The sequence below is a fragment of the Microtus oregoni genome, unplaced genomic scaffold, assembly GCF_018167655.1.
Source record: "Microtus oregoni isolate MIOR12 unplaced genomic scaffold, Mior012 000020F_ref0000438, whole genome shotgun sequence".
Classification (NCBI taxonomy): domain Eukaryota; kingdom Metazoa; phylum Chordata; class Mammalia; order Rodentia; family Cricetidae; genus Microtus; species Microtus oregoni.
The window spans coordinates 34,638,313-34,664,762 of NW_024543079.1; the positions used below are offsets into that span (position 1 = coordinate 34,638,313).

General features: G+C 44.7%; 1 protein-coding gene across 3 annotated transcripts in view; it reads right to left on the reverse strand.

The window, feature by feature from the left end:
• Positions 1–4,855: 4,855 nt before the first annotated feature.
• Shld1 (shieldin complex subunit 1) overlaps positions 4,856–26,450 on the reverse strand; it is a 71,137-nt gene continuing 49,542 nt past the window's right edge. The window contains exon 3 of one of the 3 annotated variants that reach the window (XM_041670670.1): positions 4,856–5,707. In XM_041670670.1, the coding sequence (XP_041526604.1) occupies positions 5,199–5,707 (509 nt within the window). In that variant the 3' untranslated portion in view covers positions 4,856–5,198. The remainder of the gene's footprint in view (positions 5,708–26,450) is intronic. The other 2 variants (XM_041670669.1, XM_041670668.1) reach the window with 2 other exon arrangements.

Genomic DNA, 26,450 nt, shown 5'->3' on the forward strand with positions numbered 1-26,450 from the left:
TGCAGAGTAAGTGATGTTTAATAAATGTGGGCTAATGGACTAAACTCAGGCAATGAATTGTTATGAAGAGCAGTTTAATTTTCCATGCACTTAGCTCCATGCTGCTCAATCAATCTGGAAAACCAGGCTCCCAGATCCAACCTCTTTGGAGATGCATCAGTGTTTGAGCTTGAGAGGATTTGGAGCTGTGCTAATAACCTCACTTGGCAAAGGCAGAAAAGAGGGCCGGAGGGTTTAGAGGGACACCCTGCCTGTTAACAGAGTGTCACTACCTCACGCCTGCAGTTGGACAATTCCTTCTGCCGTGTTGATGTTCAGAGGGCACAAACCTACCTCCGGCTTTAGCTGCTGCTCTTAGCTTTAAATGTCTGTGGTTCCAGCTAAGAATAGAACTGAGCTGTTGTAATGCTTCTCCATGATGCTGAACAAGAGACACGAATATAAAATTCATGTCCTGATTAGCTTTTGCTATCTCCGGTCCCTACCTGGCACTGGCGGGGTAAACTAGGGAAGGAATGCGCATGACCTAAGAGCTGAACGAGGTTCTGCTGTGTAGGATTATTGTAGCTGAGTAGTTAGGTGGAACCCTGATGACGGGGGCAGAACAGGATGGCTTTGGAAGTTCAGGTCCAAAAAAAAGACAGAATAACTGGGTTGGAAACCAGCATGGCCTTCACCTTGTGGACATTCGGGAACTTGGGAGCCTCTGTGGGGGAATATTTGGAAAGGTCCTGAATAGGTTGGACAGAAGGAGGATAAGAGAGCGGTGGCAAGAAGCCCATCTGTGGGCAGGTGGGTCTTGGCTGTAAAAGAAAGTAAGCCAGGCCCACAGATGGCATTGTCCACAGTGGGCTAGGCCCTTCCATATCAATCAATAATCAAGAAAATGCCCCACAGACATGCGCACAGGCTGACCTGATGGAGCAATGCCTCAGTTGAGATTCCCTCTTCCTACATATGGTGAAGATTGTGTCAAGTTGACAAAAAAAAAAAAAAGAAAAGAAAAGAAAAAGAAAAAAGAAAGAAAGAGAGAGAGAAAGAAAGAAAGAAAATCGCATGTGTGCACCAGGACAACTTCAGAGGTCAGAGGACAACTCGCTAGAGTCAGCTCTCTCCTCTCCTCCTGCTATGGAGTTCTGGGATCAAACCCAGGTAGATCACTGCACTCGGCAGCAAGCACCTGTTAAATCATTCTTGCCAGACCAGAAGGTATAGAAGGTATATGTTTTTAGACAATTTCATCAAAATTTCTTTGAAGTTTTAAAGATTTTCTTTTTTAAAGCAATTCTTAGAAAGATTTCCCCAATCCAAGACATCATTTTCTCCCCATATGCCTGTGTATAATATATATAAAACATATATATCTCTTACACTTTTATTACATAATTTTTTTTACCCTAAAACCCAAGTAGAAGACATTTGAATATAAGAAATGAGACGGGGAACCCAGCTTTCTATTTTGACTCTCCCTCTCCCAAAGCTGGGAGTCTGTCATTCCAGAACCATGGCTGACAGCTGTCTTTGTCTTACATTTTCTTTTCTTCTTCCTGGGTTGGTGATGAACCTAGGACCACATGCATGTCACATAGGTCTACACCAAGCGACATCCCCAGCCATGCCTAATTTGAAATGCCACCTTCATTAGGTAACCAAGTTGCATATCTGCTTGTCTTAGTTAGGGTTTCCATTGCTGTGAAGAGACACCATGACCACAGCAACTTTACAAAGAAAAGCATTTAACTGAAGTGGCAGTTTACAGTTCAGAGGTCCAGTTCGTTATCATCATGGTGGGGAGCACGGTGACTTGCAGGCAGACATGGTGCTGGCTGCATCTTGATCAGAAGGCAACAGGAAATGGGCTGACTCACTGGGTGTGGCTTGGGCATACATGAGACCTCAAAGTTCACCTCCACAGTGACACACTTCGTCCAATAAGGCCTCACCTCCTAATAATGCCACTCCCTATGGGGGCCATTTTCTTTCAAACTACCACACTGCTTTATGGACTCAACCCTTTCCTTTGATGTATCCATTTTTACATTGGTACTGCTTCAATTACTAGACAGAAACTATTTTCTTATTTTGATATCACTAGTCTTTTATATTGCCTGATCATTCATGAATGCTCTTCTTTTTTAAATAACTTTCACTGTGGCAAAGAGAGGCAAAGGTAGCTTTGAACATGGATGTGTTTGCACTATTCCCCCCCTGTGGTTACCCACAAGCCCCGAGAATAATCTATTCTACTGTGTCTTGGACTTCAGCGATTTGGGGGCACACCATAGTTCTAACTTTTGAGCATCTGGTGTCACCTACTCTATGATTAGATTTTATTAAATTAGCCCTTTACATTTTAAACTTATATTAAACTTATATTTAGATGAACACTGTCATCTAAAAGCATGGATTACATGCAGTACTCATATTTTCCTAGCATGTTGAACAGAACAGGTTAGCAATGAAACACTGTCCGTGTTTGCTCAGTTTGTGTGCTGCCAGCACCCTGAGAAAACAGGGCAGTGCCCACTGCTCTCATCAGTTCTGCAGAAAGAACCCTTCCCGTAGGGGCAGCACTGGGTCTTATAGCTCAAGGAAGATTCTGGTTGCACAGATAGGTTCAGCTTGTGAGAATTACTGACATCCACATATAGAATGTATGCACTTCTGTGTGTAACTGTGAATCCAATACAACTTTTTTTGTGTGTGTTTAAAACCCTTTCCTTTTTTTTCCAATACAGCATTTTTAAAACCCTTTCCAATTTAAACAGAGCTGCTGCTGTTGCACTGCTTTGAAATTACTGATAATATGATCAGTCACATGTTCCCAAAGAGCAATCAGTGTGGTTCGCGTAGAACTCAATAGAGGTCTGCAGGCTGAGCTAGTACAAGGTCCCAGGCTCCAATCCTGAGCACGAGTCACCTGGAGAAACAGGCTAATGACCCGAGCCCAGGACACGAGCCTCAGATTCGGCCAGCAGTTCTCATCTTCAGGATTTGACGTTTCTGGAACAAAGTGACCCTCACAAAGGCTCTGTGGTTCTGGAAAACATCACGATGCTATCCTAAGTCCCCTCACAGTGTTCATGAGCTGATAAAGTATCGTGAACTTACCCTCAGTGCTGAAACAGGCAATCCTGCCAAAGGCCTGGGCTGCAGTGTCTTATCTTAGTCTTTATTAAAGGTTCACAGAGATAAATGGAAAAAGCCACTCTATCCTCCCAGAGATTGAGTTAAGGGGCAGGACCCCAGGGAATCAAGTATCTTGTGCTGGCCTGTCACAAACACTTACGCAGATTTAAGTGAACACATACCATTCACTGTGCTTCCCCAGGGCAACCCTGGCTTTTACTCTCCCATGCTGTACCATCAGAGGCTTCCTCCTGCTGAACCCCTTCAGTGCTGACCTCAGGGAAGCATAGGCAGGCTTTGATATTAAAAACTCCCTTCAAAATAGAAACCACTACCTCCTAACCTGAAGAGTCAAATACCTTTTTTGTTGTCCTTTAAAAACAAGCATAGAATAACCCAGATTCCCTCCACTGATAGCCATGGAGACGAACTGTGAGCGTGCCCTTGGTTGGATTATTTTCACCATTTTTCACGGGTGTCTCCTCGTATTATGCTTCAAGTGAAAACAATAAGACCAACAGCCTTCACATCTGACCTGCAGGTTTGAAATTGCACCCGTTTCATGATTACTAAATGGGCTGTTGAACAGGAAGAAGCAGCAGAAGACTGCCTGTGAGAGGGAGAGCTGGAGCCCCATTTGTGAGCACCCCTCAAGGTGGTTTCCTACCATAGGCAACCCCTTCTACATGTGCCTCGACGTTTCCGTGTGGAAGGGTCTCACCTCAGACCTTCCCTGAACTGGAAGCCTGCTCACATCCCTACTTCCTTTTAGGCTTCTTTCCACACAAGAGTCAAGACACTCTGCAATGTACTGACTTTTAGGGTGCACTTGTCGGCTGCCCAATTTGCATAATCCACTTTCTGAAAAGCTTTGGCGTCTCGTGCCAATTAAACTTCACCTCAAGTTTCACAAAATCCAACTGTGCAGTGTTACCAGCTTTTGCTATTCCTCCAAGCGAGGGGAATGGGCCTTTCTACTGATGTAATTTGCTTGCAGAGCTCTATGAGGCTTCCAATTACTGTTTCAGAGTTCCTGGTGCCAGCTGACGTAATTCTCAAACTGGGGCTCAGGACGCAACCCGCAGAGTGGAGCATCTGCCAGTGCAAGCCTGAACCAGCTATTTAAAGAGCTCCCTGTCAGGCTGTGCACCTGCCTGGAGGCCAGGCACAGGTGACAGCAAAGCCCTGCTCAGGGCAAGCATATGCCTGGAGCTCAGGGTGCTGGAGGCGAGAACAGGGCAGGAATGAGGGGCAACCCTTCAGAGGATGACAGGGGATGCTGGAAGTGGACAGAGGGCAAAAGTAACAAGGAGAGGGAAAAGCTAGCGGGCAAAGGATTCCTTACTCCCTTTAAGCACAAACTGGCAGGGTCACGCAGTGCCTCCCTTACACGTTAGACCTGTGTTCCCACATCCCGAGTGGACGGTCCAGTGCTGTCTCCTCACCTTGCACACTGCAATCAGTGGACCTGAAGAAGCCTCTCCGTGTGTGAATTTTAGCTTTGTAGATGGTCCAAATGTCCCTTCCCCACCGTCAATATAGAACAGGGAATTCTGGCTTTGGGGAGGAGCCAACGGTATGATTAGGATGTGATGTGGTAGCTGGAAGACTTTTTAAATCTTTCCATTGCTTCAGGTCAATCGATTGGTCCCCATTGACAACTCTGCATAGTTGTTACCCTTGATTCTGCTCAGAAATGTATATCCTCAAAACACTCATCTCCTAGAAGCCGGTTCTCCCAGGAGTAGACTGAGTCAAGGATGCGGATATAAAAGTTTATTAAGAAAAGGCCCCGAGACACCAGGAGGTGGGTGGGAGGAGGGATGAACCAAGCAAGGAAGTGATTTCCTGCCAAAGTCCCAGCCCTGGTCTGGACCCCAGCAGAACACTCTGGAACACAGACTAAGGGAAACCCTAGCTGAGTCCGTAGCAGCCTTAGCCAACATGAGTGAGTGGTGGGGTGGCACACCTAGAGACTTACTAGCTCCATCACCTGATCGCTGGTGCCAGCCTCTACCTGCAAAGCTTGTAGCTAACGGCTGGAAACAGGAAGCTACCAGGAGACCCCCTCATGGATTCTGAGGGCCAAGATACAGCACTTCCCCTCCCGCACTGCCCACTTTCACACCAGCTCCAGCTAAGTCTTTCATTATGTTCTGCTCCAAGAGGAAAAGAACGATCTCTCTAGACAGTCCTGGGGTGGGCTCTTCGCCCTCCAAAGAGTTGCCTCCTTCTTCCAGAGGGTAGAAGCGCGTTTCCCTGGAATGCCGCTGTAAGATGGAGCAGCCATCCCGACTGAAGATAACTCGCGCCATCTGGAAACCGCGGAGAGTGTACTTCTGGCTCTCCTGGCCCTCAAGTTCAGAGATTGCCTGAGACAGACACCGACACACAGGGGCAGAGAGCTGATCCCCGGAGCCCGGCAGTGGATGGGCAAATGCTTCATAGAATCTGTCCAGTGATTTCCGGAGTCCATCGTCCTCTTCACTGGTCTCCAACTGGCCTTTCGCGGAAGGATCAAGCCAGAAGTTCTCGGAGTCCCAGGAGCCCTTTTGTTCAGTGTTTAGAGAACTGCTATCTGCAAGACACAACACATTCCAGTACTCAAACAGGCAGTCAACACCATGAGAAACTGGGCTGGTGAGGTGGCTCAGTGGGTAAGGGTCTCTGCTACACAAACCTAATGATCTGAGGTGGATCCCCAGAACCAAAGTAAAGGTGGAAGGAGAGAACGGACTCCTTCAAGTCCCTCTCTTACCTCCACATGCACATGGTGTCACAGACTTCCTACAGCAGCATGTACAATAATGGTAAATTTTTAAGACCAGAAAGCAACCAAAAGCACAAATGTCTCTCTTCAGCTCAGCACACTTACTACTCCCGGGACACTAACGACAGGCAGCATCATCTGATTCAGAAGCCTTCCCATCGTCCTCAGGTTATGCCCATGTGGGTAGGAGTCCCTTGTTTTTCTCTTTTCTTATATGTGTATGGGAGTTTTGCCTGCGTGTTTGTCTGTGCATCACCAGCATGCAGTGCCTAATGAGGCCAGAGAGGGTGTCAGCTCCCCAGGGCCTGGAATGAAAATGGATCCCATAGGCTCATAGGGAGTGGCATTATTAGGAGGTGTGGCTTTGGTGGAGTAGGTGTGGCCTTATTGGAGGAATTATGTCACTGGGGGTGGACTTTGAGGTTTCAGAAGCTCAAGCCAGATCCAATCTCTCTTTCTCGCTGCTGCCAGCTGATCCAGATCTACAACTCTCAGCCTCCTCTCTGGCACCATGGTCTGCCTGTGTGTTGCCACGCTTCCCGGCATGGCAATAATGGACTAAACCTCTGAACTTGTAAGACAGTCCCAGCTATATGTTTCCTTTACAAACCATGGTGTCTCTTCACAGAAATGGAAACCCTAACTAAGACATGGTTGGGAGCTGCCATGTGGGTGCTAAAAACTGAACCTGAGTCCTCTGGAAAACCAGCCAGTGCTCTTAACCACGGAGCCATCTTTCCAGCTTGGATCAAGAGCTCTTAGCCTGGGGGTCCTGTGTGTAGATTCATGGAGACTGAAAAAAAAAAATCCTACCATTATTACCTTCCACCTGAAATTTAGCATTTCCTTCTCTGATGAAATTGGCAGCAGCCTCTGTGGACAAGGCAGTGGGGACTGCTGAAGACCGTGGGCTCTTAGCCTCCAATACCACTGTCTACTTCACTTAATTATGGCACTTCACAGCATCCTGAACAGAGCGAGGCACACTGCTTTGACAATTCCAGCTACTAATCCCACACCAGATGTTGTTTCTGCATTTATTTAGATGTATAGTTCACCATTCATTTGCTCTTTTATACATCTTATATAGTAGTCATTGGTGTGTGTGTGTGCACGTGGGCGTGCATGTGGAGGTCAGAGGACAGCCCACAGAAGTCAGTCTTCTCCTTCTACCACGTGGGACCCAGGGATCGAACTCAGGGTGTCAGGCTTGGTTACAAGTTCTCTTTCCTATTAGTGAATTTAAGGAAATATCATGCACAAATAACTCTTTATATCCTGTGTTCCTCACAGGGAAGGAAGGGAGGGAGGAAGAAAGACAAAAACAGAAAGCTAAGGAGACGTCCCTTCACCTCTGCTAGGGCCAGGACTTTGGCCAGCCATCCTCCCTGAGTTCCTGCCATCAACCTCATGGGCAGAAGCTCTTGGGTGGCTAGAAATGGAGGGAGGCATCGCCCCTCTAGTCCAAGTGTTGGAGGAACACAGGGGGATGACTTTCCAGCTTGTATTCTTCGTAAGTGCCAAGTTCATGCGAACCAAAAAAAGACTGATACCTCCAGGAGACAAGCCAACTAATAGCATCAGGAAGTTTTCAACTGGATCTTTGGGACATAAAGCACATTACTGGACAACTGGAGCTTTGGGGATGAGGGCTGTGGCTTAGATGGTTGTTAAGGTGTGGCTGCCATCTTCCTGATAACGACAGCTTGATTTTAGCACATAGGAGAATGTCTCAGTTCATAGGATAACTAGGAGTGATGGGATCAGGTTAGAGTTTACTCGCAAATAATTCACGAGGGCTAGGGATGTAGCTTAGCTGGAGGAGTGCTTGCCTAGCGTGGACCAAGCCCAGGGTTCTGTCCTCCACCACCCTAGTCTGATGGTACACCACATAATCCCAGCACTTAGAGGCGGAGGCAGGAAGATCATAAATTCAAGGTCATCTTCAGCTTCACAGTCAGTTTGGGGTCAGTCTGGAATAAGAGACACCCTATTGTAGAAAAATTAAAAACAACAATAGCAACAAAAATAAAACAAACAATAACCCCCACCATAAATAACACATGACAAAAGTTCTGTGTTGTCTTTGCTGGTGGTGTCTGAGACTATGACAAAAACGTTTTAAGGCAAACCCTGAGAGAAAACTGCTACCTCTTCCCACTTTAAACAACAACAACAACAAAGCCCAGATAGCAGTAAGTACATGTCCTATAGAAGGTTTTGCTGTTAAAAACTAGAGAAGGGAGAAGTGGGAGCCACAATGGTTGAACGAAAAGCCCTTTGATGTGTCCCCTACAGATAATCTGCTGCTCACTGGAAAGGCAGAAGATGCAGAGAAGTCTTAGTGGGAAGGATGGCGGAGCATGGGAATTTCCAGAAGACAGTGGGGAAGCTGAGAAATTCCTGAAACTTCCCACCTGAGGTTTTCACACCCAGAGCTCCAAGAACATGGCGCATGCTCTCACATTCTCTCAATAACTGCGCAGACACACACCACACACAGGGCTCGTGTTTTCAGGTGCATCTCACTTTACTCTAGTTACATGTATGGGTGCTTGAGTGCACATACCGTCTGCGTACTTGTGTGTGTTTGGTGCCTGATGAGGTCAGAAGGCATTGGAAACCCTGGAAATCTGGGGTTACAGAGGCTCATGAACCAGTATGTGGGTGCTAGGAACTGAACCTGAGCCCTCTGCAAGGACAGCCAGTGTTCTTAACTGCTGAGCCATCTCTCCAGCCTGGGACTATGAGGTGTTTACAAAAGAGCCTAAAAACTGGCTCATCTCCTGTGTTTTTCATGCAAATGTCAAGCAGACTGTAACTTATCTTCAAAGAAACAACCCCTCCTCTTGCAAAGGAACAAAGACATATGGCCTGAGTATACTCAGCTCCTCAGTTCTAAGCGAATGCTGCCTCCAGGCCGCCCAGTCTCCAATTCTCTCAAATGTGCTTTGCTGCAAACCACACACTTTTCTCTTAGCATGCAGCTGCTGTGGCCTTTGGGATGTCACTGATTCCTTGGCAGCAAGTGTAGCTGTCCCTTCTCCTCTCCTGATACCCTGGGACAACAGTGGATCTTCAAAGCTCCACTCATTGCGGTACCCTTACCATTATGTCTAAACACCACCCCCGTCTGCTTGTGGATCTAGCCCAGATTTATAGGGCTCTTACTGGGAACAGTAATCCCTGCTCTACAAAGAGTCTGGGAGTAATTACAAAATGCTACTTATACTAAATGGTTATGTCTATATTACTTAAATATAATATTTAGCTGTATGATATTTAACCCTGATACTGAGTAGGGTCCAAGCATCCTACAGTGTATAGGACAGTCTGAGATGACAAAGATGCCAGTGATGTCCCCAGTAGCCTGCTCCTTCCAGAAGAGAAATACTGTCTCAAAGGATGGATTGTAGGATGAATGGACGCACTGCACAACAGCATGTTGATTTGCCTTAAACACCCCATGGGACCTTTAGTATGAATCCCCCTTCCTGTTGGTACCCAGGCATACGGTGTGTTTTCCTTTCTCAGGCAATGAGCTAGGGATTTTTATTACTGCTAGTAGCCTTAGCAGGAACAAATGATTCTACTATTTAAACTAAGTGGAACTTCTTATTTTGAAGTTTTTAAGATTATGTTTATTGATTTATTTATGTGTGTGTGTGTGTGTGTGTGTGTGTGTGTGTTTATGTGCCAGAAAAGAACTGAACTCATTGTTTCCATGGATAACTTTTTTTTAAAAATATTTATTTATTTATTATGTATACAATATTCTGTCTGTGTGTATACCTGCTGGCCAGAAGAGGGCACCAGACCCCATTACAGATGGTTGTGAGCCACCATGTGGTTGCTGGGAATTGAACTCAGGACCTTTGGTAGAGCAGGCAATGCTCTTAACCTCTGAGCCATCTCTGCAGCCCCCTTCCATGGATAACTTCATCATGTGAAGTATATTAGATGCTACTGCCTGTAAATGAGGGACCCTGCTCTGCGGTGCCACACCTCTCTGTTCTAGACCGTGAACCCGTTTCCTTTCTTTGTTCCTCTTACTAGCCACCTCCTGGAAGAGTGACCAGGATCACTGAATGAACAAAACTGGGTGCTGTCCCCAGTGGAGCCCTACAAGCCACGAGGAAGGTCTGCTGGGCACTCACGCTCATCGCAAACAAAAGGTACTTGATGCAGGGGCTCTCCTCCATCTTAACTATTTCAGAAGTAAAACCCTAACTCATTCTATTCCTACCCACTCCTACAGTTTCAAGGCAAGGATTGTTTATAGGCTGTCATAATACAGAGAAGGAATGTGATTTCGTTAGTTGCATACATAAGGCTTGTTAAGATGTATGTACATATGCATACACACACCTGGTTTTGTGCGTCAACTTGACACAAACTAGAGTCATCAGATATGAAGGAGCCTCAGTTGAGGAAATGCCTCTATGAATTCTAAAAATAAGGAATTCTCTCAATTAGTGATCAGTGAGGGAGGGCCCAGCCCATGGTGGGTGGTGCCATCCCTGGGCTCCTGGTCCTGGGTTTTATAAGAAGTAAAACTGAGTAAGCCATGGGAAGCAAGTCAGTAAGCAGCACCCCTCCATGGCCTCTGCATGAGCTCCTGCCTCAAGGACCCTGCCTGTTTGAGTTCCTGTCCTGACTTCCTTTGGTGATGAACAGTGGTGTCAAAGTGTGAGCTGAACAAACCCTCCCCCACCCCAACTTGCTTTTTGGTTGTGGTGTTTTATCATAGCAACAGAGACCCTAGTTAAGACCGTGTGCCTGGATGGCGCCCTCAGATGGCTCTTTGCTGGAGCTTGTTGGGTTTGGGCCTGTCTCACTGAATCCCACTTGTCCTTCCTTCCCCCTTTTTGCAGTGGGCAGCTCTTCTGCTCCCCTGCTTCTGGAAACTGCTGGAAGGGCTGGCCCTTAGTCACTCTCTCAGCATCTTGAGTCCTCTTTCTGGTTTGTTCTCCCTTCCCCCCTATAACAACACCTGCACTGGAATTTTAAGGAACTTATATTCTACCATATTAATAAAATGAATCAAAAAAAAAAAACATGGATAAGCCTGAGCCGCCTTTATGCCTAGCAACCCTGCCACCCACAGTTTATACATTCTAGGATTTGCAACAGTTTCTTTCAGAGACAGAATCACAAAGAGGGTGTGTGGAGATCAAGATATTGAAATTGCAAAGCAAGTGTGTGGGTATCAAGATACTGAATCCAAATTAACATTTCACAGGGAGAATGGCTGCCTCTGGGTCAGCGCTTTTGAAGCCAGGCTGTTCCTGTGGGTGCTTGTTTATATCTGACAGCCAAAGCTGGAAGAATCATCCAGAGGGAAACGGCAAATGCTGCCACCTTCATCTTAATGACAAGCAGATGCTCAAAGGACAGAGCCCTGTGACAGGTCACCGCTGAGGAGGACAGTGAAAGCTGGAAAAATCCATGTGCCTCACATTGGGGCAAAAGCAACCGAATCCCACCGTGTTCTGAATTGTAAACTATCTTTGAAAATTAAATATTAATCCTAAGAAACTAAAATGTTCTAGGACTGGAGAGACAGCTCAGTGGCTACAGGTGCTTGCTGTATACACCTAATGACCTGATTTTGATCCCTATCCTCTGAACTCCACATGCATGTACACACACACACACACACACACACACACACACACACGCATGTTTGTTCCTGTGAGAAATGGGTTCTGTTTGTTTGTTTGTTTTTCCATTATCCCGGAAAGGAGTCCCTGAAAAATGCAACCTTAGCAGAAGGTAGTGGCACACTGAAACCCTGTCCAAAAAACAAAACAAAACAAAAACGTTCTCCCACATAGCTTTTAAACTTTCCTTTCAGGGGCTGAAGCGATGACTTAGCAGTTAAGAGCACAGCTGCTCTTCTAGAGGCCCCTAGTTCAGCTCCCAGCACCCACACAACAGCTCCCAACCATCCGTAACTTAGCTCTAGAGGATGTGACGCCCTCTTCTGGCCTCTTCCAGCATTGCAGGCACACGATGTACATACATGCAGGCAGAACAACCCATACACACAAAATAAAAGCACATCTTCAAACTTTCATCTCATTGAAGAGCTCAAACCCTGGCTTGGGCAGTAAGGACCACTGTGAGCAAGAAGAAAAGCAAGTGACTGGGATCCTAGATTTTTTAGTTTTGTGAGGCATGTTCCCATGCTGCATAATCATGCACCACCATGGCCAGTTTATGCGTCCTCAGGATTGAATACAAGACCTCCAATGCTAGGCAAGCACTCTACCGACAGCCATCCCCCAGCTCCAGCACGGCTACTCTGATATGACTTCTCTTCAGCAGAATCAGGTTAAATGTGAACTACTAATTAAGATGATGCTTAAAGTTTTAATCTTAATTAAAAAACAAGTATTTCAAAAAGATTTATTTTTATTCACATGCACATACGTGTGTGAATAAATGTGTGTGTGTGTGTGCGCGCGTGTATGTGCACATGAGTACAGATGACTGTGAAAGCCAGTAGAATTGGGTTTAATAAAGGCGTATATAGGCTTTAACACAAGATGAAGAGAAAGAGAGGCACTCAGAAGAAAGCAAGACAGACCAAATCAAGGGTATGGCTTCTCAGAGAAGAGTTCTAGATGGGGAGACGCAGCCAGGCGTGGGATGGGGTCTTCACTTGGGCAGTCTCAGATCATCTTTGTTTAGAAATAATTTTAAAGTTGTCATATATAGGATTTGTGGGGTTTAAAGTTACTGTCTTTAAACAGTTGCTAAGAAACTTAAATAGGGTCACAGGATGACTGCCAACCAAAGATTACAGTTGATACACTGCCCAGGGTGCAGGAAGGTTGGACATCTCTGAGGCAAAGTTCAGTCCAGTTTGAGAGTCTCAGGTGATGTCTGGGGAAAGGAATAAGGCCCTGTCTGTCATCATATACACTCAGACCACCAGCCTGGTGGCTGTCTGAACATAAAATACTCATCTACGAAGGGCGTATCGCTGTGCCAGCAGCCATCACAGCCCATGTTAATTGTGCTGGAATCCATGCTTCCCAGTTAGTCAGAGGCTCATCCAGACTAGGGTAAGCGGCTCTTTGTCTCTCCCATGTCCCCATAATTTCCCTGTCTTTCCATCTTGGTTCAAATCTACAGGGACAGATTTAACTGTAAACAAATATGCTACAAAGCACTTAAAGAGTTCTGTCCCCCTCAAAGTCAGTACCCAGGGACCAATGCTTTGTTTTGTAAAATTTTGACCCTGCTCAGAAATGCCAGAAATTGTCTTCAGTCCTAGAGTCTTCTGAGTGTCCCCATTAGTGACACATCTCGACCGCAGAGGATGGCATCACCCTTTTAGAAAGTGTCGTGAGGCATCGGTGCTGAAATCTGGTAAACACTGTAGGGCATCAGGAAGGCAAAGTGGTCAAGGGCAAAGCCAGCTTGGCCACAAAAAGGGACGGATTCCTTTGTTTCATGAACTAATTTAAAAAGCAGCCCTCACAGAAGAATCCCCAAACCAGTTCTGGGCAGCACCAGGCAACAATATGGACAGATCTCTAAACGGTTGCCTTGCAAGGTGGATTTCAGCTCTGGCCTTGTAAACGCTCATGGTCAAAGGTCTGGAACTGGGATGTCTCTGTCCTGACAGAAGAGATGCTTGCAGATTTAGGAGATGGGCCATGTGACCTTGGGCAAGTTACCTGACGTCTCTGAATCTCATGTTTCCACCTATGCGGTACCGGCTATCACCTAGGCAACAGGACTGCTGTAAGCACTGAGTGAACCATTAACATAAAGCCTAGGACATATCAAGTGCTCCAGGAATAAAAGATCCTTTGTGATTATTGCCATAGTAACAAAAGCAGAACCCACAGCAGAGTTACTGCAACTGAAAATCAGGGGGGTTGTCACTTAACATCTGGGATCTCAACAGGTAAGCTGCACAAGCCCATGTATGTCTCCTGAGCGGATAGATGCTATGGGAAGGAAAGGCAGCCCTGTAGCTGTTGGCCATGCCATGAAGGGATGAGTCATGGGAACATCCCCCGGCTCCCGCAGGAGGACTACGGCGACTGACAGGTCTCAAGAGCACCCACAGCAAAGCAATCGTGATCCCAGTGTGGGTGGAAACAGCAGGTGCCTTAGAGTGTGGGAGAGTCACACTCACCCAGGCTGGTGGAGCCCTCCAGCTGTCCGCGAGTCACTTCCCCCATGAGACCCCAGGAGGACCACGGGGAAGTTTCCTCTGTATCAACCCCAGCAGCAATTTCTGTTTTTGTGTTCCCAAGAATTCATATGGGGTAGAGAAACAGTCCAGGCAGTTAGGCGTTTAATTAGAGCCAGCCAGGAAGCAAGATACACTCGTTAGAAAGAGAGCGGCCCAGAGAGAGGCTATGTGGATAAAAGCGCCTGCAGTTTTTGCAGAGGAGCTGAATTCTGTTCCTTGTACCCATTTGAGCACATCACAGCAGTTTGTGCTCCAGCTCCAGAGGACCTGATGCCTTCTTCTGGCCTCAGAGAGCAGCAGACAGATGAACACACACAAACATGCACACACCCTGAATGACTGAAATAAATAAATAAATAAATAAATAAATAAATAAATAAGAAGGTGGGTTGAGCAGAGAGACCAACAGCCTCCATCTTGGTAGTTGTGATGGTTAATTGTAGCATGAATAATAAAACTCAGAGACAGATATTGGGGTTCAACCCAAACATCAGAAAAGCAAATTAGTCAAGCCACTAGAGAGTTCTTACCTCTAAGAAATCCTCAGACTAAAAAAGAACTAGTTCCTGTCTTATCCAGGTTTATATTCCTCTTTAGTGCTGAGATTAAAAGTCTGAGCCACTACCACCTGGATCTGTTTCTGCATTGAACTTGTGTAGCCCAGGGTGGCCTTGAACTCCTGCCTTGTCTCCCAAACCCTGGGATTCCAAGTGTGTACCACCACTGCCTGGCCCCAAACCCTGGGATTACAAGTGTGTACCACCACTGCCTGGCCCCAAACCCTGGAATTATAAGTGTGTACCACCACTGCCTGGCCTCTAGTCTAGTTTTACTTTCTGGTCTTCAGGCAAGCTTTATTTATAAAACATAAATAAAATATCACTATAGTTAATACTGTCAACTTGACAGGGCCAAGGAAGCAAGCCCCTGGACACACTGTGGGAGGTTATCTTTTTAAAAAAAATATTAAAGATAAATTTTTATGTGCATGAGTGTAATGCCTGCATTTATAGATACGCACTGCAGGTGTGCCTGGTGTTTATGGAGGTTAGAGGAGGGCATCAGAGTCCCTGACATGGGAGTTACAGATGGTTAGGAACCACGTGTGGGTGCTGGGATCTGAACCCGAGTCCTCTCCAAGAGCAGTAAGCAGAGTCATCTCTCCAGACCAGGGAGGGATATAGGAGGGATTATGTTGATTAGGTCGCAGGATTTCCCGGACCAGGCCCTGGACCTCTTAAGGAGGATGCTACCTGAATGCCAACATGGCTGGCATCTTCCTGACCACAGGCACAATGGGAGCAGCTGTTTTAAGTCCTTGTTGTGATGGGCTGTATCCCAGACACCCCCCCCTTCCTTTGAGGCGCTTTTGTTAGTGCAGACTATGGCAGCAACGGGAAAGTAACCGGGGCAGCAGGCATTGGCACGCTCTGTTCTCCAAGTGGCCCCTGCCCCGTCTGCCTCCCCCAGGAGGCAAAAAAGCTCTAGCGGTCACAGGACTGCTGATGAGTCAGAACTGTGTGGAGAGTTAAATTTAAACAAGCTCAATGAGAGTGGGAAATAGAGACTCCTCGGGCCCTCCTCCTCCACTCACCTGCAAATCTGAGGAAACTTCTAGCTCTCCCTTCTGTGCCATAGGAACTGCGGAAAAGCCCCAAACAGAATTAAAACTTACATAATGCAACCTAAGAAGAAAGCATTGTAGGCAGCAGAGAAGTAAGTGCAACCCAAGACTGACTAAATGACTGTGTGTGTGTGTGTGTGTAGGTTGATGTCAACGGTCTTACTTGATCACTCTATACCTTATTTTATGATGCAGAGTCACTCACTGAATATGGAACTATTGCTTTCGCCAGGCCTGCGGGATGACGATCTGGAGGGATCTGCCTGTCTCCGTTCTCCTCCCCACACTGGGCAGGGGTGCCAGGCACCACTATAGCTAGACATGGCTGCTGTGACTCCTGCTTGACTGGAAGGAGAGAATCAACTCCTTTCTGACGTTGTCCTCCGGCCTCCACATGTGCATCGAGGCATACGTGTGTGAATGTGCGCTTGCACACGCAAAATAAACAATTTTAATAGTGACTAGGTAAAAAAGAAAAAGAAACAAAAAAGAACAAAGAACATGTTGTGGAGAATCCCATGGAAAATCACCCAACTCTGTTCTAGGAACAAAGGTCAGGATGTCCTAGCTAACTTAGTTTCTGTTAAAACTGCTTGTTTCAGGGGCTGGAGAGATGGCTCAGTGGTTAAGAGCACTGCCTGCTTTCCTAAAGGTCCTGAGTTCAATTCCCAGCAACCATATGGTGGCTTACAACCATCTGTAATGAGATCTGGTGTTCTCTTCTAGCCTGCAGGCATACATGTAGACAGAATACTGTACACACAATAAATAAATAAATCTTAAAAAAAAAAAACCTGCTTGCTTCCTTCTGTGAAGCCCCCACAGCCAGAACATGGTTTCTGCCTTAAAAAAAAAAGTGTTCTGGATACTTGAGGCTACACCCAGGTTCCCAAACACTTGGGTGTAGTCCCAGCTGAAATAAAGATGTTCAATTGGCTATAAATTATGTCTGAGTGAGCATCCTTATAACATAAGGTCCTAGTTAAATTAATTGTATTTCATATATAAAAGCACAACCTAAAAACAAAACAAAAAACCCCAAAACAATAACAAAACTTAAAGAAGACAATAAAGGAGGAAAAAATGATTCAATTATACTGACCATTCTGGATCACAACAACAAAAACCTGAAATGGTAAAACTTCTAGTGAAACCTTAGCTCCTAAGAAGAGCACCCAAACCTAGGCACGCAGTCCATTTTTATTAATAGTTCCATTTTTCTGTATCTTGCTCAGGGTCATCGATACATGGGTCTATACAAATATTAAACTGAAATGCTTAACATTTGTGTACTTTACTGTTAGGTAAATTGTATCTCAATTTAAAATATCTACACACAATTTAAAATAACACACACACACACACACACAAACACACACAGAGCAACCTTTCCTCTGAATGAATGTTGAGTGTACTTAGAGGGGCTGGGAGATACAGATATAGATATAAACTGAGATAGAGATAGATAAACAGAGCTAGAGCTGTCTCAGGCACACTACAGAAATTAAGTGTATTCAAGAGTCATCAACTGTGCTTCTGTTCAGCTACAGCAACCAAAGCATGTCTGAACTGAAACACATATTCAGAAATGTTAATTTCCTTAAGGGCTGAGTGAGTAGATGAGCGGATGAACCAACAAATGAGTGTCTTTGCTGCAGGAGTACCACGGGCTACGGCTTCAGATAAAGCCCCAGGAACTAAGCCAGTGAGAGTTCATGCCAGATTATTTAAGCATTACTCACCTCACCTTATGAAGTCTTGGTCTTCCAGAGTGGGTGACTGGAAGGTGACGAGACCAGAAGAAGGAGGGTGTTGGAGGGGGCTCAGTCACTGGGGACATACCCTCGAAGGACATTTAGAACTCAGGCCTCTCTAATGAACACAGAGACTTCCATATGCTAAGCACATAGTGTCACTAACTACATACCCAAGTGTGGCATATAGCCAAGAATGACCTTGACCACACAGCAAAGGACAATCCTTGTGCTTATGGTTAGATGGCACCATGCATTGGGAATTAATAACTAGCCTTCCTATATGTATCCTAGGGTGCTGTCCGCCGAGTATAAGAGCCATTACCATTTTAATCATAGGAGACTCGAGATTGGTAACAATGATGTTCCCTCCTAGAACCGTGGGATGTGTGGCCTTTCCCAGAGAACCTAGACAACAATGAGGACCCTAAGAGAGACTTACATAGATCTAATCTACATGGGAAGTAGAAAAAGACAAGATCTCCTGAGTAAATTGGGAGCATGGGGACCTTGGGAGAGGGGTGAAGGGGAGGGGAGAGGAGGGGAGAGGCAGGAAATGGAGCAGAGAAAAATTAGAGCTCAATAAAAAGCAATAGTAATAATAAAAAAAAAAGAACTCAGGCCTCTCACAGCTTCTCTACTTCCTGGCTCAAGCTGTAAATGGTTTTCTCACTAAATACTTTCACCACCTCTGCCAGAGCCCCAAAGCACCAGGGCCACCTCATCTTGCACTGGAATCTCCAGGGGCATGACCCAAACAGATCTCTTCTCTTTTAACTTAGTTGCTCAGGTATCATTATAAGGATGCAAAGCTGACTAATCTCACGAAAATCCTACGAGGAAGTTGACTGTCCTGGATGTTGGTTTGCAAACACGTATCACTGTAGCTACTTTAAGGAAATAAACACAAGATGGTTGGGACAGCTGAGGACATTACTGGGAGAGCAGCAGAAAGACCACAGGCTGACTTCGAGAAATGACTCCTCGACAATTCAGCACAACTGGACGGTCAAGGGGCTGCTGCTTCACTGCTGGGAACCTAAAGAATTCAGAAGCTTCTGCTACAGATGTTGGCTCCAAACTACCCAGTTGCTACAAGAACCTGAAAGCTTCCCAGTGAGGAAGCTGTCTGCTGACTCGGGATGTTCTTGATTGCAGCACTGACTCCAGAACCATGAAACCTCTGCTCTTACTCACACCCATTCCAAACCAAGTTTTCATACACCAGTTCTCTTCCCACGTATCCTAGGCCGGAATCCAGAGGTTTGTGGGACTATGTCCAGCTGGCAGATCTTAGTTTACACTAGGAACACTAGCCATAGGGATTCTGGAAGTCAAAAGTTGGCACACTCTTTGAAACAAGAAATCATGCTAGAAGGGAACAGGTAGAGTGGGTTAAAACGTCATCAGATGATAAAAGCAAGGCACAGAACTCAAGAATTTATCCAGCTCCCCACAAGGCTCAAGGGCCATGGAAGAAGAGGGGCAGAAAGACTGTAGAAATCAGAAAATAGGGAGGACCAGAGCAGAACTGTGTCTTCAGGCACAGCAGGACTACCACACACTGGCAGGCACAGCAGCTGGGGTCTGCACAAGGTCAAGCCAGTTAATGTCCAAGCATGAGCCCCTCCTCCTGGGGAACTACTGACAGTTATGGCTTCTGGGGGAGGAAGAGTCAGCTTTCTTGAGAGTGTGGTCTCTGGTAGTTTAACTATGCCCCTGGGGATGGTCCCAGATATGAAAGTATATTGTGGTGGCTCATATTTGAGTACTTGGTCCCCAGTTGGTGGAACTGTTTGGGAAGGATTAGGAGGGCTGGCCTTGTTGGAAGAGGTGTGCCACTGGGGGCAGACCTGAGGTTTCAAAAGATTCCCACCCTTCCCAGGTAATCCTCTCTTCCTCCTGCTTGCCAATCTGTAGCGGGCAACTGAACTATAGTTTTGCCATCTTGTGGAAGTATTCCTAAGAAAACTTTAAATGCCAAAGCCACCTTGGACAAACTGGTCCCTGGTCACTTAGAGCAGCCCTAAATTCCTACACAATGTGTCCCTGACTTCAAGGTTATAAGGACGGCCTGACTGCTTAACTGCTTTCTTTCTGCTTCTGGAAGCAAGGATTGCTTGCTGCAGATGTCCAGAGTGGCCTTTCTGTACATCTGTCACAGAAACAGTTTTGCCTTTTAAAAACTCAAACAAACTGGAGGTCAAGACTGCTTTCCACTGCTCTGCTTAGAATAGCCCCACTATTGGCAAATGAAGACTCTATTTGACTTATTCAGGCCTTCTGAGAGTCCTACTGAAATTCCTGATAAGAAGACTCTGAGTCTGGGGGTGGAACTACTCCTAGGCAAAGAGTTGGTTGCCAGTCCTAGCAGAGGCCACCATGATGTCATCATTCCTCAGCTCCAGGAATTGGATACCCCTCACCAACTTGCCTCCTTCAGGACCTCCAGAGGTAAGATAAACCTAGGATTCAGGTTAAAGATAAGCCTGTTTGAGGTTTCTATTCATCTGGGGTATCATGGGGGGATTCATGCAGAAAAGGATGCAGTGTGAGAATTCCAGAGTCTGGCTGTGACCAGGACAACACCAGGCATCCTCAGGATCTGGTTGGTCTTGGTGGTCACTGATTTGTGTCCTGGATTTGTTGTCACTGTATCTGCCCCGTTTTTATGCTCCCATTAATCTTTCCCAGTTGCAGGCAGACAGGGAACCTTGCTGTTGCTCTTTCCTGTGTCACCACGGAGTTGCCTGCTCTGTTGGCTCCTAGAACCTGCTGCTGCTACAAAAGTCATAGCGGGCAACTTCTTTACACCCTTCTGGGCCTCTCAGCTGCTGCTGGCTGCCTCCCGCACAGCTCGCTCTGTCTGTCTCCCGGTCCCTCGTGGAGCCTGCCCATCCCTCTTACTCTGCTCCTGGCGGCCTTGTAGCTAGTGAGCTCTGTCTCTCAGCTCCCTCCTGTAGCTTACTCTGTCTCTAACCAAGGCTAACTACTTATCTCCCCATCTCCCCCAGGAGCCGTCTGCTCCGTCTCTGTCCCTCTCATTGGTCTGCTGGAGCCTGCTGCTTTTCTCAGCCTTCCTGAGGGTGTGTGGACCTGATGGGCTCACCTTGCAGTAAATAACAGGCATGTGGATTGCCACCATCTTGGTCGATGACCTCATCAGGATGGAAGCAGCCATGTGGCTGGCAGCCATCTTTATTAAGTTTAAAGAGAGAAACTGCCTTATGTTTTTACCACCATCTGAAGATGACCACGTGGTATAAACCAATTAAAGCAACATCCATAAAACTTTTAAGTCCTCCTGAACCCTCTGCTTATCATTGTATCTCCTTTTTAGACTAAGAAGGCAACAGCAGGTCTCCAAGATATTTTGAATTAGAATGGGTTTTTGTATGATGATTTTTGTCCTGAGAGTAAAAATAACAGAAGAGGATCAAACCATGAACAAGGTTTATGAGAAATAGGACTTAAAAACAACATATGCTTGATTAATACAGTATTAAAGCTGCACCCACATGCATTTATATGCAAGGATTAAAAAATGAAAATAGAATACTTAGCAGGTGGGGAAATGCAGGAACTCTTTACCTCTGTAGTGTTCTTCGCTATGAGACCTGAGCAAACAGAAAAGCTTGGGGCCAGCACTGAAGAGGCTATGGTGATTAGAGACACCAGTGAGAGCTTTCAGTGATTTCTATTCTGCAGTCCAAGCAGCATAAATGAAGCTTCATTTACTTTGCTTAGTAATTCTTCGCTCTTTTGAAACAGGCTGAGTTACTGAGGGAAGCACAGAAATTTTTTAAAAAAAAGTTTTTTAAGGAAGCAAAGGAAATATTTATGTAAATAGTTATGTAATTATGAAAATATTTAGTAAATCTATCTAGGGCAATGAATGATTTCTCAGCAGGAAAAATTATTACTGTCCTTGGAAATGCCAGTGTGAACAACAGATCTTCTGGACGTCAGCTCTATCTCAGAATAGTGTCATGGATGGAACTAGAATGTTTGTCCTTGAATGTCCTCAAATGCAGAGTCTGCAAATGGCACTGGTTTGATATATGCAGCAATTCTAGTAATTTTGCCAATTCTAGTTTTTGCTATAAGTAGAGAGTTGTGGCCAGATATATTTCTGAGCTAACAGAATGCACCAGCTTAGGACCCAGAGAACTCGGCTCAAAAAACCCATATAAAAAAGGTCAAGGCAGAAAGTGCTAGCAGAAGCAGAACCAAGTGGAAGAGGGGACGAAAGGAGCTCTCTTGGAGAAGTCAGCCCAGGTCTCCTCCAGGAAGAGGGACAGGCTTATCTCATGATTAGAAAGTCAGAGGACTCCAGCTTGGCTCCTGGGGAATTTCCTAGGGAAACAAAATATGCTTGCAGTACCCACATTGACCCACTGAGAGCCTGGATCTGCTGTCTTGGAGCTGCATCTCTGGGGCCCTTGTGTTGCAGGCCTCCATCTCCACACTGTTTAAAGCAGAAGCAGAAACTCATCTAGCCAGATGGATTCCTGGCCATTCACAGGTGTCTCTGTGCCATTAGGCGAACAGAGAACAGGAAATAGAGACTCTTGAGTTTAACAGCTTTATTTTAAAAAGAAAAAAAAAGGAAAAACAATAAAAAAACTGTTCCTCCGTCTCTCTCCCCACCCTCCTTCCTTTTTCTTCTTTTATGCATCAGACAAAGCCTTTCTAGTAGGAACGGGACAGGCCTCAGATGAGACAATATCACCTCCTGGCTTAGGGCTGCTCGCCTCTGGCCAGGTTTTGATGCCACCCTGGCAGTTATTAGCAGGGACTGGTATCCCTGGTAGAGTCTTCTGACTGAAAATATGACTTAGGGAAGAGCAGAAGAGGTTTAATTTCATGAGACAGGATCTGGTCAGGGTTTTGGACAGACTGCGATGGCAGACATCTGGATCACTCTAGGTGAAGGACAACAGAGACTCAAGCAGTAGGAAAATGTTCTAGGATGAGAAGGGATAAAAGAGGAGTAAGGAATGTGGGGGGTGTGTGAGAGACTAAAGAGTTAGGGTCACAGCTGTGAGCATCAGAAACTGAGACACTAATTGTTTTAATTGAGGGAAATGTAGTAGGAAACAGAATATTCCTATTTTGTGGGGCAGCAAACCAGTGGCCCATGCTGTCTGGCAGAGAGTCTATAAAGCAGTGGTTCTCAACTTTCCCAATGCTGTGACCCTTTAATACAGCTCCTGATGTTGTGGGGACCCCAACCATACAATTATTTTGTTACTACTTCATAACTGTAAATTTGCTACTGTTATCAATCGTAATGTAAATATATCTGATATGTGACCCACAGGTTGACAGCCACTGTTATAGACTGTCTCTCCTTAGCTAAGGTCTACTCAGGTTAATGAAACTGACTCATAGCTGTATGTCTAACCACTTAGGTCTTTGCTAACTTTGTTAAGCTTTAGCTATTTACATAAACTGAGTCATACAAGAAACTGTAAAAGTACACTATGAAAGAATCAGAAAGTTCCCATCTCTCTGTGGACTGCACTTCTGGTTTAAAGTTTTATTTTGATGATAAAGGATAGTCAATTAAATCTTCAGTTCAAAATTTTAGGGTCAAAACAGAAATAAAACTATAAAATCCTAATCTTATAAAAGCTATTAATTTGTAAACTGTTAAAGATAATTAAGACATTCAAGTTAATGGTTTTTTGTTTTGTTTTCAAAGGCGGTGGTGGCACACACCTTTAATCCCAGCACTTGGGAGGCAGAGGCAGGCTAATTAAAAAAAATTTTTTTAATCCAAAATTTGTGCTATGTAAGGGCCAGATTTTGGTGACATAGAAAGTTATGTGGGCCGAGCAGCGGTGGCGCACGCCTTTAATCCCAGCACTTGGGAGGCAGAGGCGGGTGGATCTCTGTAAATTCGAGGCCAGCCTGGTCTACAGAGTGAGTAGCCTTCTGTATATGTCTTCAAGGTTATTCCAGAAGCAAGTAACTAAAAACCGTAAAGACTTTTTAATCAGGCATACTTAATGGATTAGATGATGGCCCTCAAAGTCTTTAGAGCTAGATAGAAATATGCTTAAGCTATTGGCCAAACAGTATTGCAAATAATATAGTTTCTATGTGATTATTTCGGGTCTACGAAGCCGAGAATGAATGGGCAGCCTCCGCCAATAGATTGGCACACCACGCCAACATGGTCTGAAATGTTTGGAGCTGATGCCTGCCACCCACTTTGGGTCTGGATGCTTTTGTGCCCACTCAGAGCCCACAGCTCAGTGCTTCCAGCCTGGGCAGGCAGCAGAATCAGGTGTGCTAGGAGTAAACAGAAAGGGGAGCAATGGCGGACTCCCACAGTTACAAAGAGATATTTCCAGGCCATGCAGTGCGCTGCATGGCAGATTTAGCTTTTACTCAGATAAAAAGGGTTTATATGCTGTATGACTGCTTCTCAGAGTTGAGGTGGTGAGGACGGCTCCCACCCAGCAGTCTCAGAGGCAGTGAACATGCCTCTGCCATGTTGGACTGGGCAGAGCAAGCAGGCAGGACTGTGGAGTTGGTCCTAGCCATGCGTGCTTAGCATTTAAAAATAAAAAGCTCCTGGTCAAAAAAATAATTACAGATACTCACACAATAAAGACAAATCCAGTTTAAAAAGACCTCTAAATGGGTCACAGTGTTGGGTAAATGTATTTAGGCTTGAGAAAGAGAGAGAAAGAGAGTATAGACAGTTATAATATAAAAGAATACAGACAGCCATAGATTACAGTAGTTAAGATAATAAAATAAATATTAAACTTGTAAAAAAGTAATAGAGTGAGAAAAATAAGCCATAAAGATGGAATATACATAGAGAGTCTGGATTATGTATATTACTGTGTTTTCTTTGAATTTTTGACTGTAAAAGAGCTAAGTACAGAGAGACATTTCATTGTACAGGCGCTAAGCTATACTAGCATAGATATTTTAAAGGTACCATGTCTTCAGAATTTGGGTCTAAGGATTTGTTGTTTTTGGAAAAGAGGTGCTTCTTTTGTTTCCAAAGATGAGAACCTGTGGAATCCTTCCAGACTAATGTGGTTTGATAGATCAAGAGTCCCTGAAAGGTTGCCATGAACACCCTCAAAAATTTTGCCCAACAGAGAAAGCAAGAAGCAGTTTGGAGAGAACTATATCCAAATTCCCCAAATATTATTTATAAATGTTTGTTTACATTTAAAGGGGGATATGCTATAGAAAATTGCATTGGTATGGATCTTGGTTTATTGATACAAATTTAAGTTCAATCTTGTTATATGTATATTTCTGCTCTTGATTAAGGTATTCTGTTTGTGCAGCTCATTTAAAAATGTAATGTATAATTAAGAAATGCAAGTTAATAGGTAGTCATTTATAATAGTCAAGCTTGTAGTCATGTTAGTTAGGTTTTCTAAATATATAAAGATATATTTCAGTTAGATAATCTTCAACTCTTTCAAAGACCTACAGAAAATAGCATTTAAAATGTTTTAAGAACTTAAAACTTTTCATGACAATGAGACACATCTGCTCCTGGCAGCACCAATCTAATTCAAGAGGACGATGGGCATCAAAGAAGCTCCTTATGGAGTTTGTTAGGCATTTGGGCAAGAAATTGTTCTTGTCTGGACTGCTTTATGTTATGCTGTATGAACTGGACATACAGGACCCACAGAAAAATGACTGCTGAACTTGCCTAAAGGTGAGATGGTCCTTCGAAGTTCCTGCTTCATGAAAGAGTGTGCCAGAAATTCTGCAGGACACAGAAGAAAATTACTGACAAACCGCCAATATAGGCAAAACTGTCTTTGAAATTTCCTGCTTCATGGAAAGGTCTGCCAGATATTATGGGCCTGTAGGCTGAAGATGGGTACCCCAACATTATAGAAAAACTTTGGGTAACTGTCCAGACAGTGAGATGTCTTTGTCAATTCTAGAGTTTTGGAAGTTGCTTACAAGCACTTCCTGTTAACTTAAGCAATATTATAGCCTTCTGGAGTCTTTGATGGAGCTAAAGAATAGTTATAATTATAGTTTTCTTTAGTTATAATAAAAGATAAAGTAGATATAAATATTGTAACTGTAATTCTTGCTTGATACCTGTTTTGTTATATGTAATTTTACTATGTTAATCTTAAAACCTTCCTTTTTATTTAGATATAAAAGGGAAGGTGATGTGGGATTCCCCTCTATATGTTGTAAATACCATTGGTTAATAAAGAAGCTGCTTTTGGCCAATGGCTTAACAGAATATAGCCAGGCTAGAAAAGATATATAGAGTAGGCAGAGCCAAGGAGAAGCCATGTAATTGCCACAGGAGACAGACTCCTCCGTCAGAGCCCACCAAAACTTTGCCAGTAGGCTACAACCTTGTGGTGATGCACAGATTAATAGAGATAGATTAGTTTAGGATATAAGAGCTAGTTAGAAATACACTTAAGCTATTGGCCAAACAGTATTGCAAATAATATAGTTTCTGTGTGATTATTTCAGGTCTAAGCTGCCAGGAATGAATGAGCAGCCTCCACTAACACTAAACCCCTGAAATATGAGTTTAGAAAACATCTTTGCTTTTCTTCATATCTATCATACTTTTCATTGAATATATCTATCATGCCTTTCAGTGAATATATATATATATATATATATATATGTCTTATATGATTAATGTTTAAGTTTTCACAATGAACAATGAGTTTTTCCTGAAGTGACATTTGAAGTTTCCAGGAAGAAGATGGGGCCCCATAACAACAACTCCACCTGGTTGATATGACGTCATGATACTGATAGCGCTACTACAAGACCTGCTTTGGGTACCAGCTGCACAAGACAGTTCCAACTTGGTTAGCTGAAATGGTGCACATCTTATACAACATTTTGGCCAGACCTGCACAAAATACTCAGAGACTATTTGCAATTTTAAAAGACATTGATCTTGAAATTTAACCATCA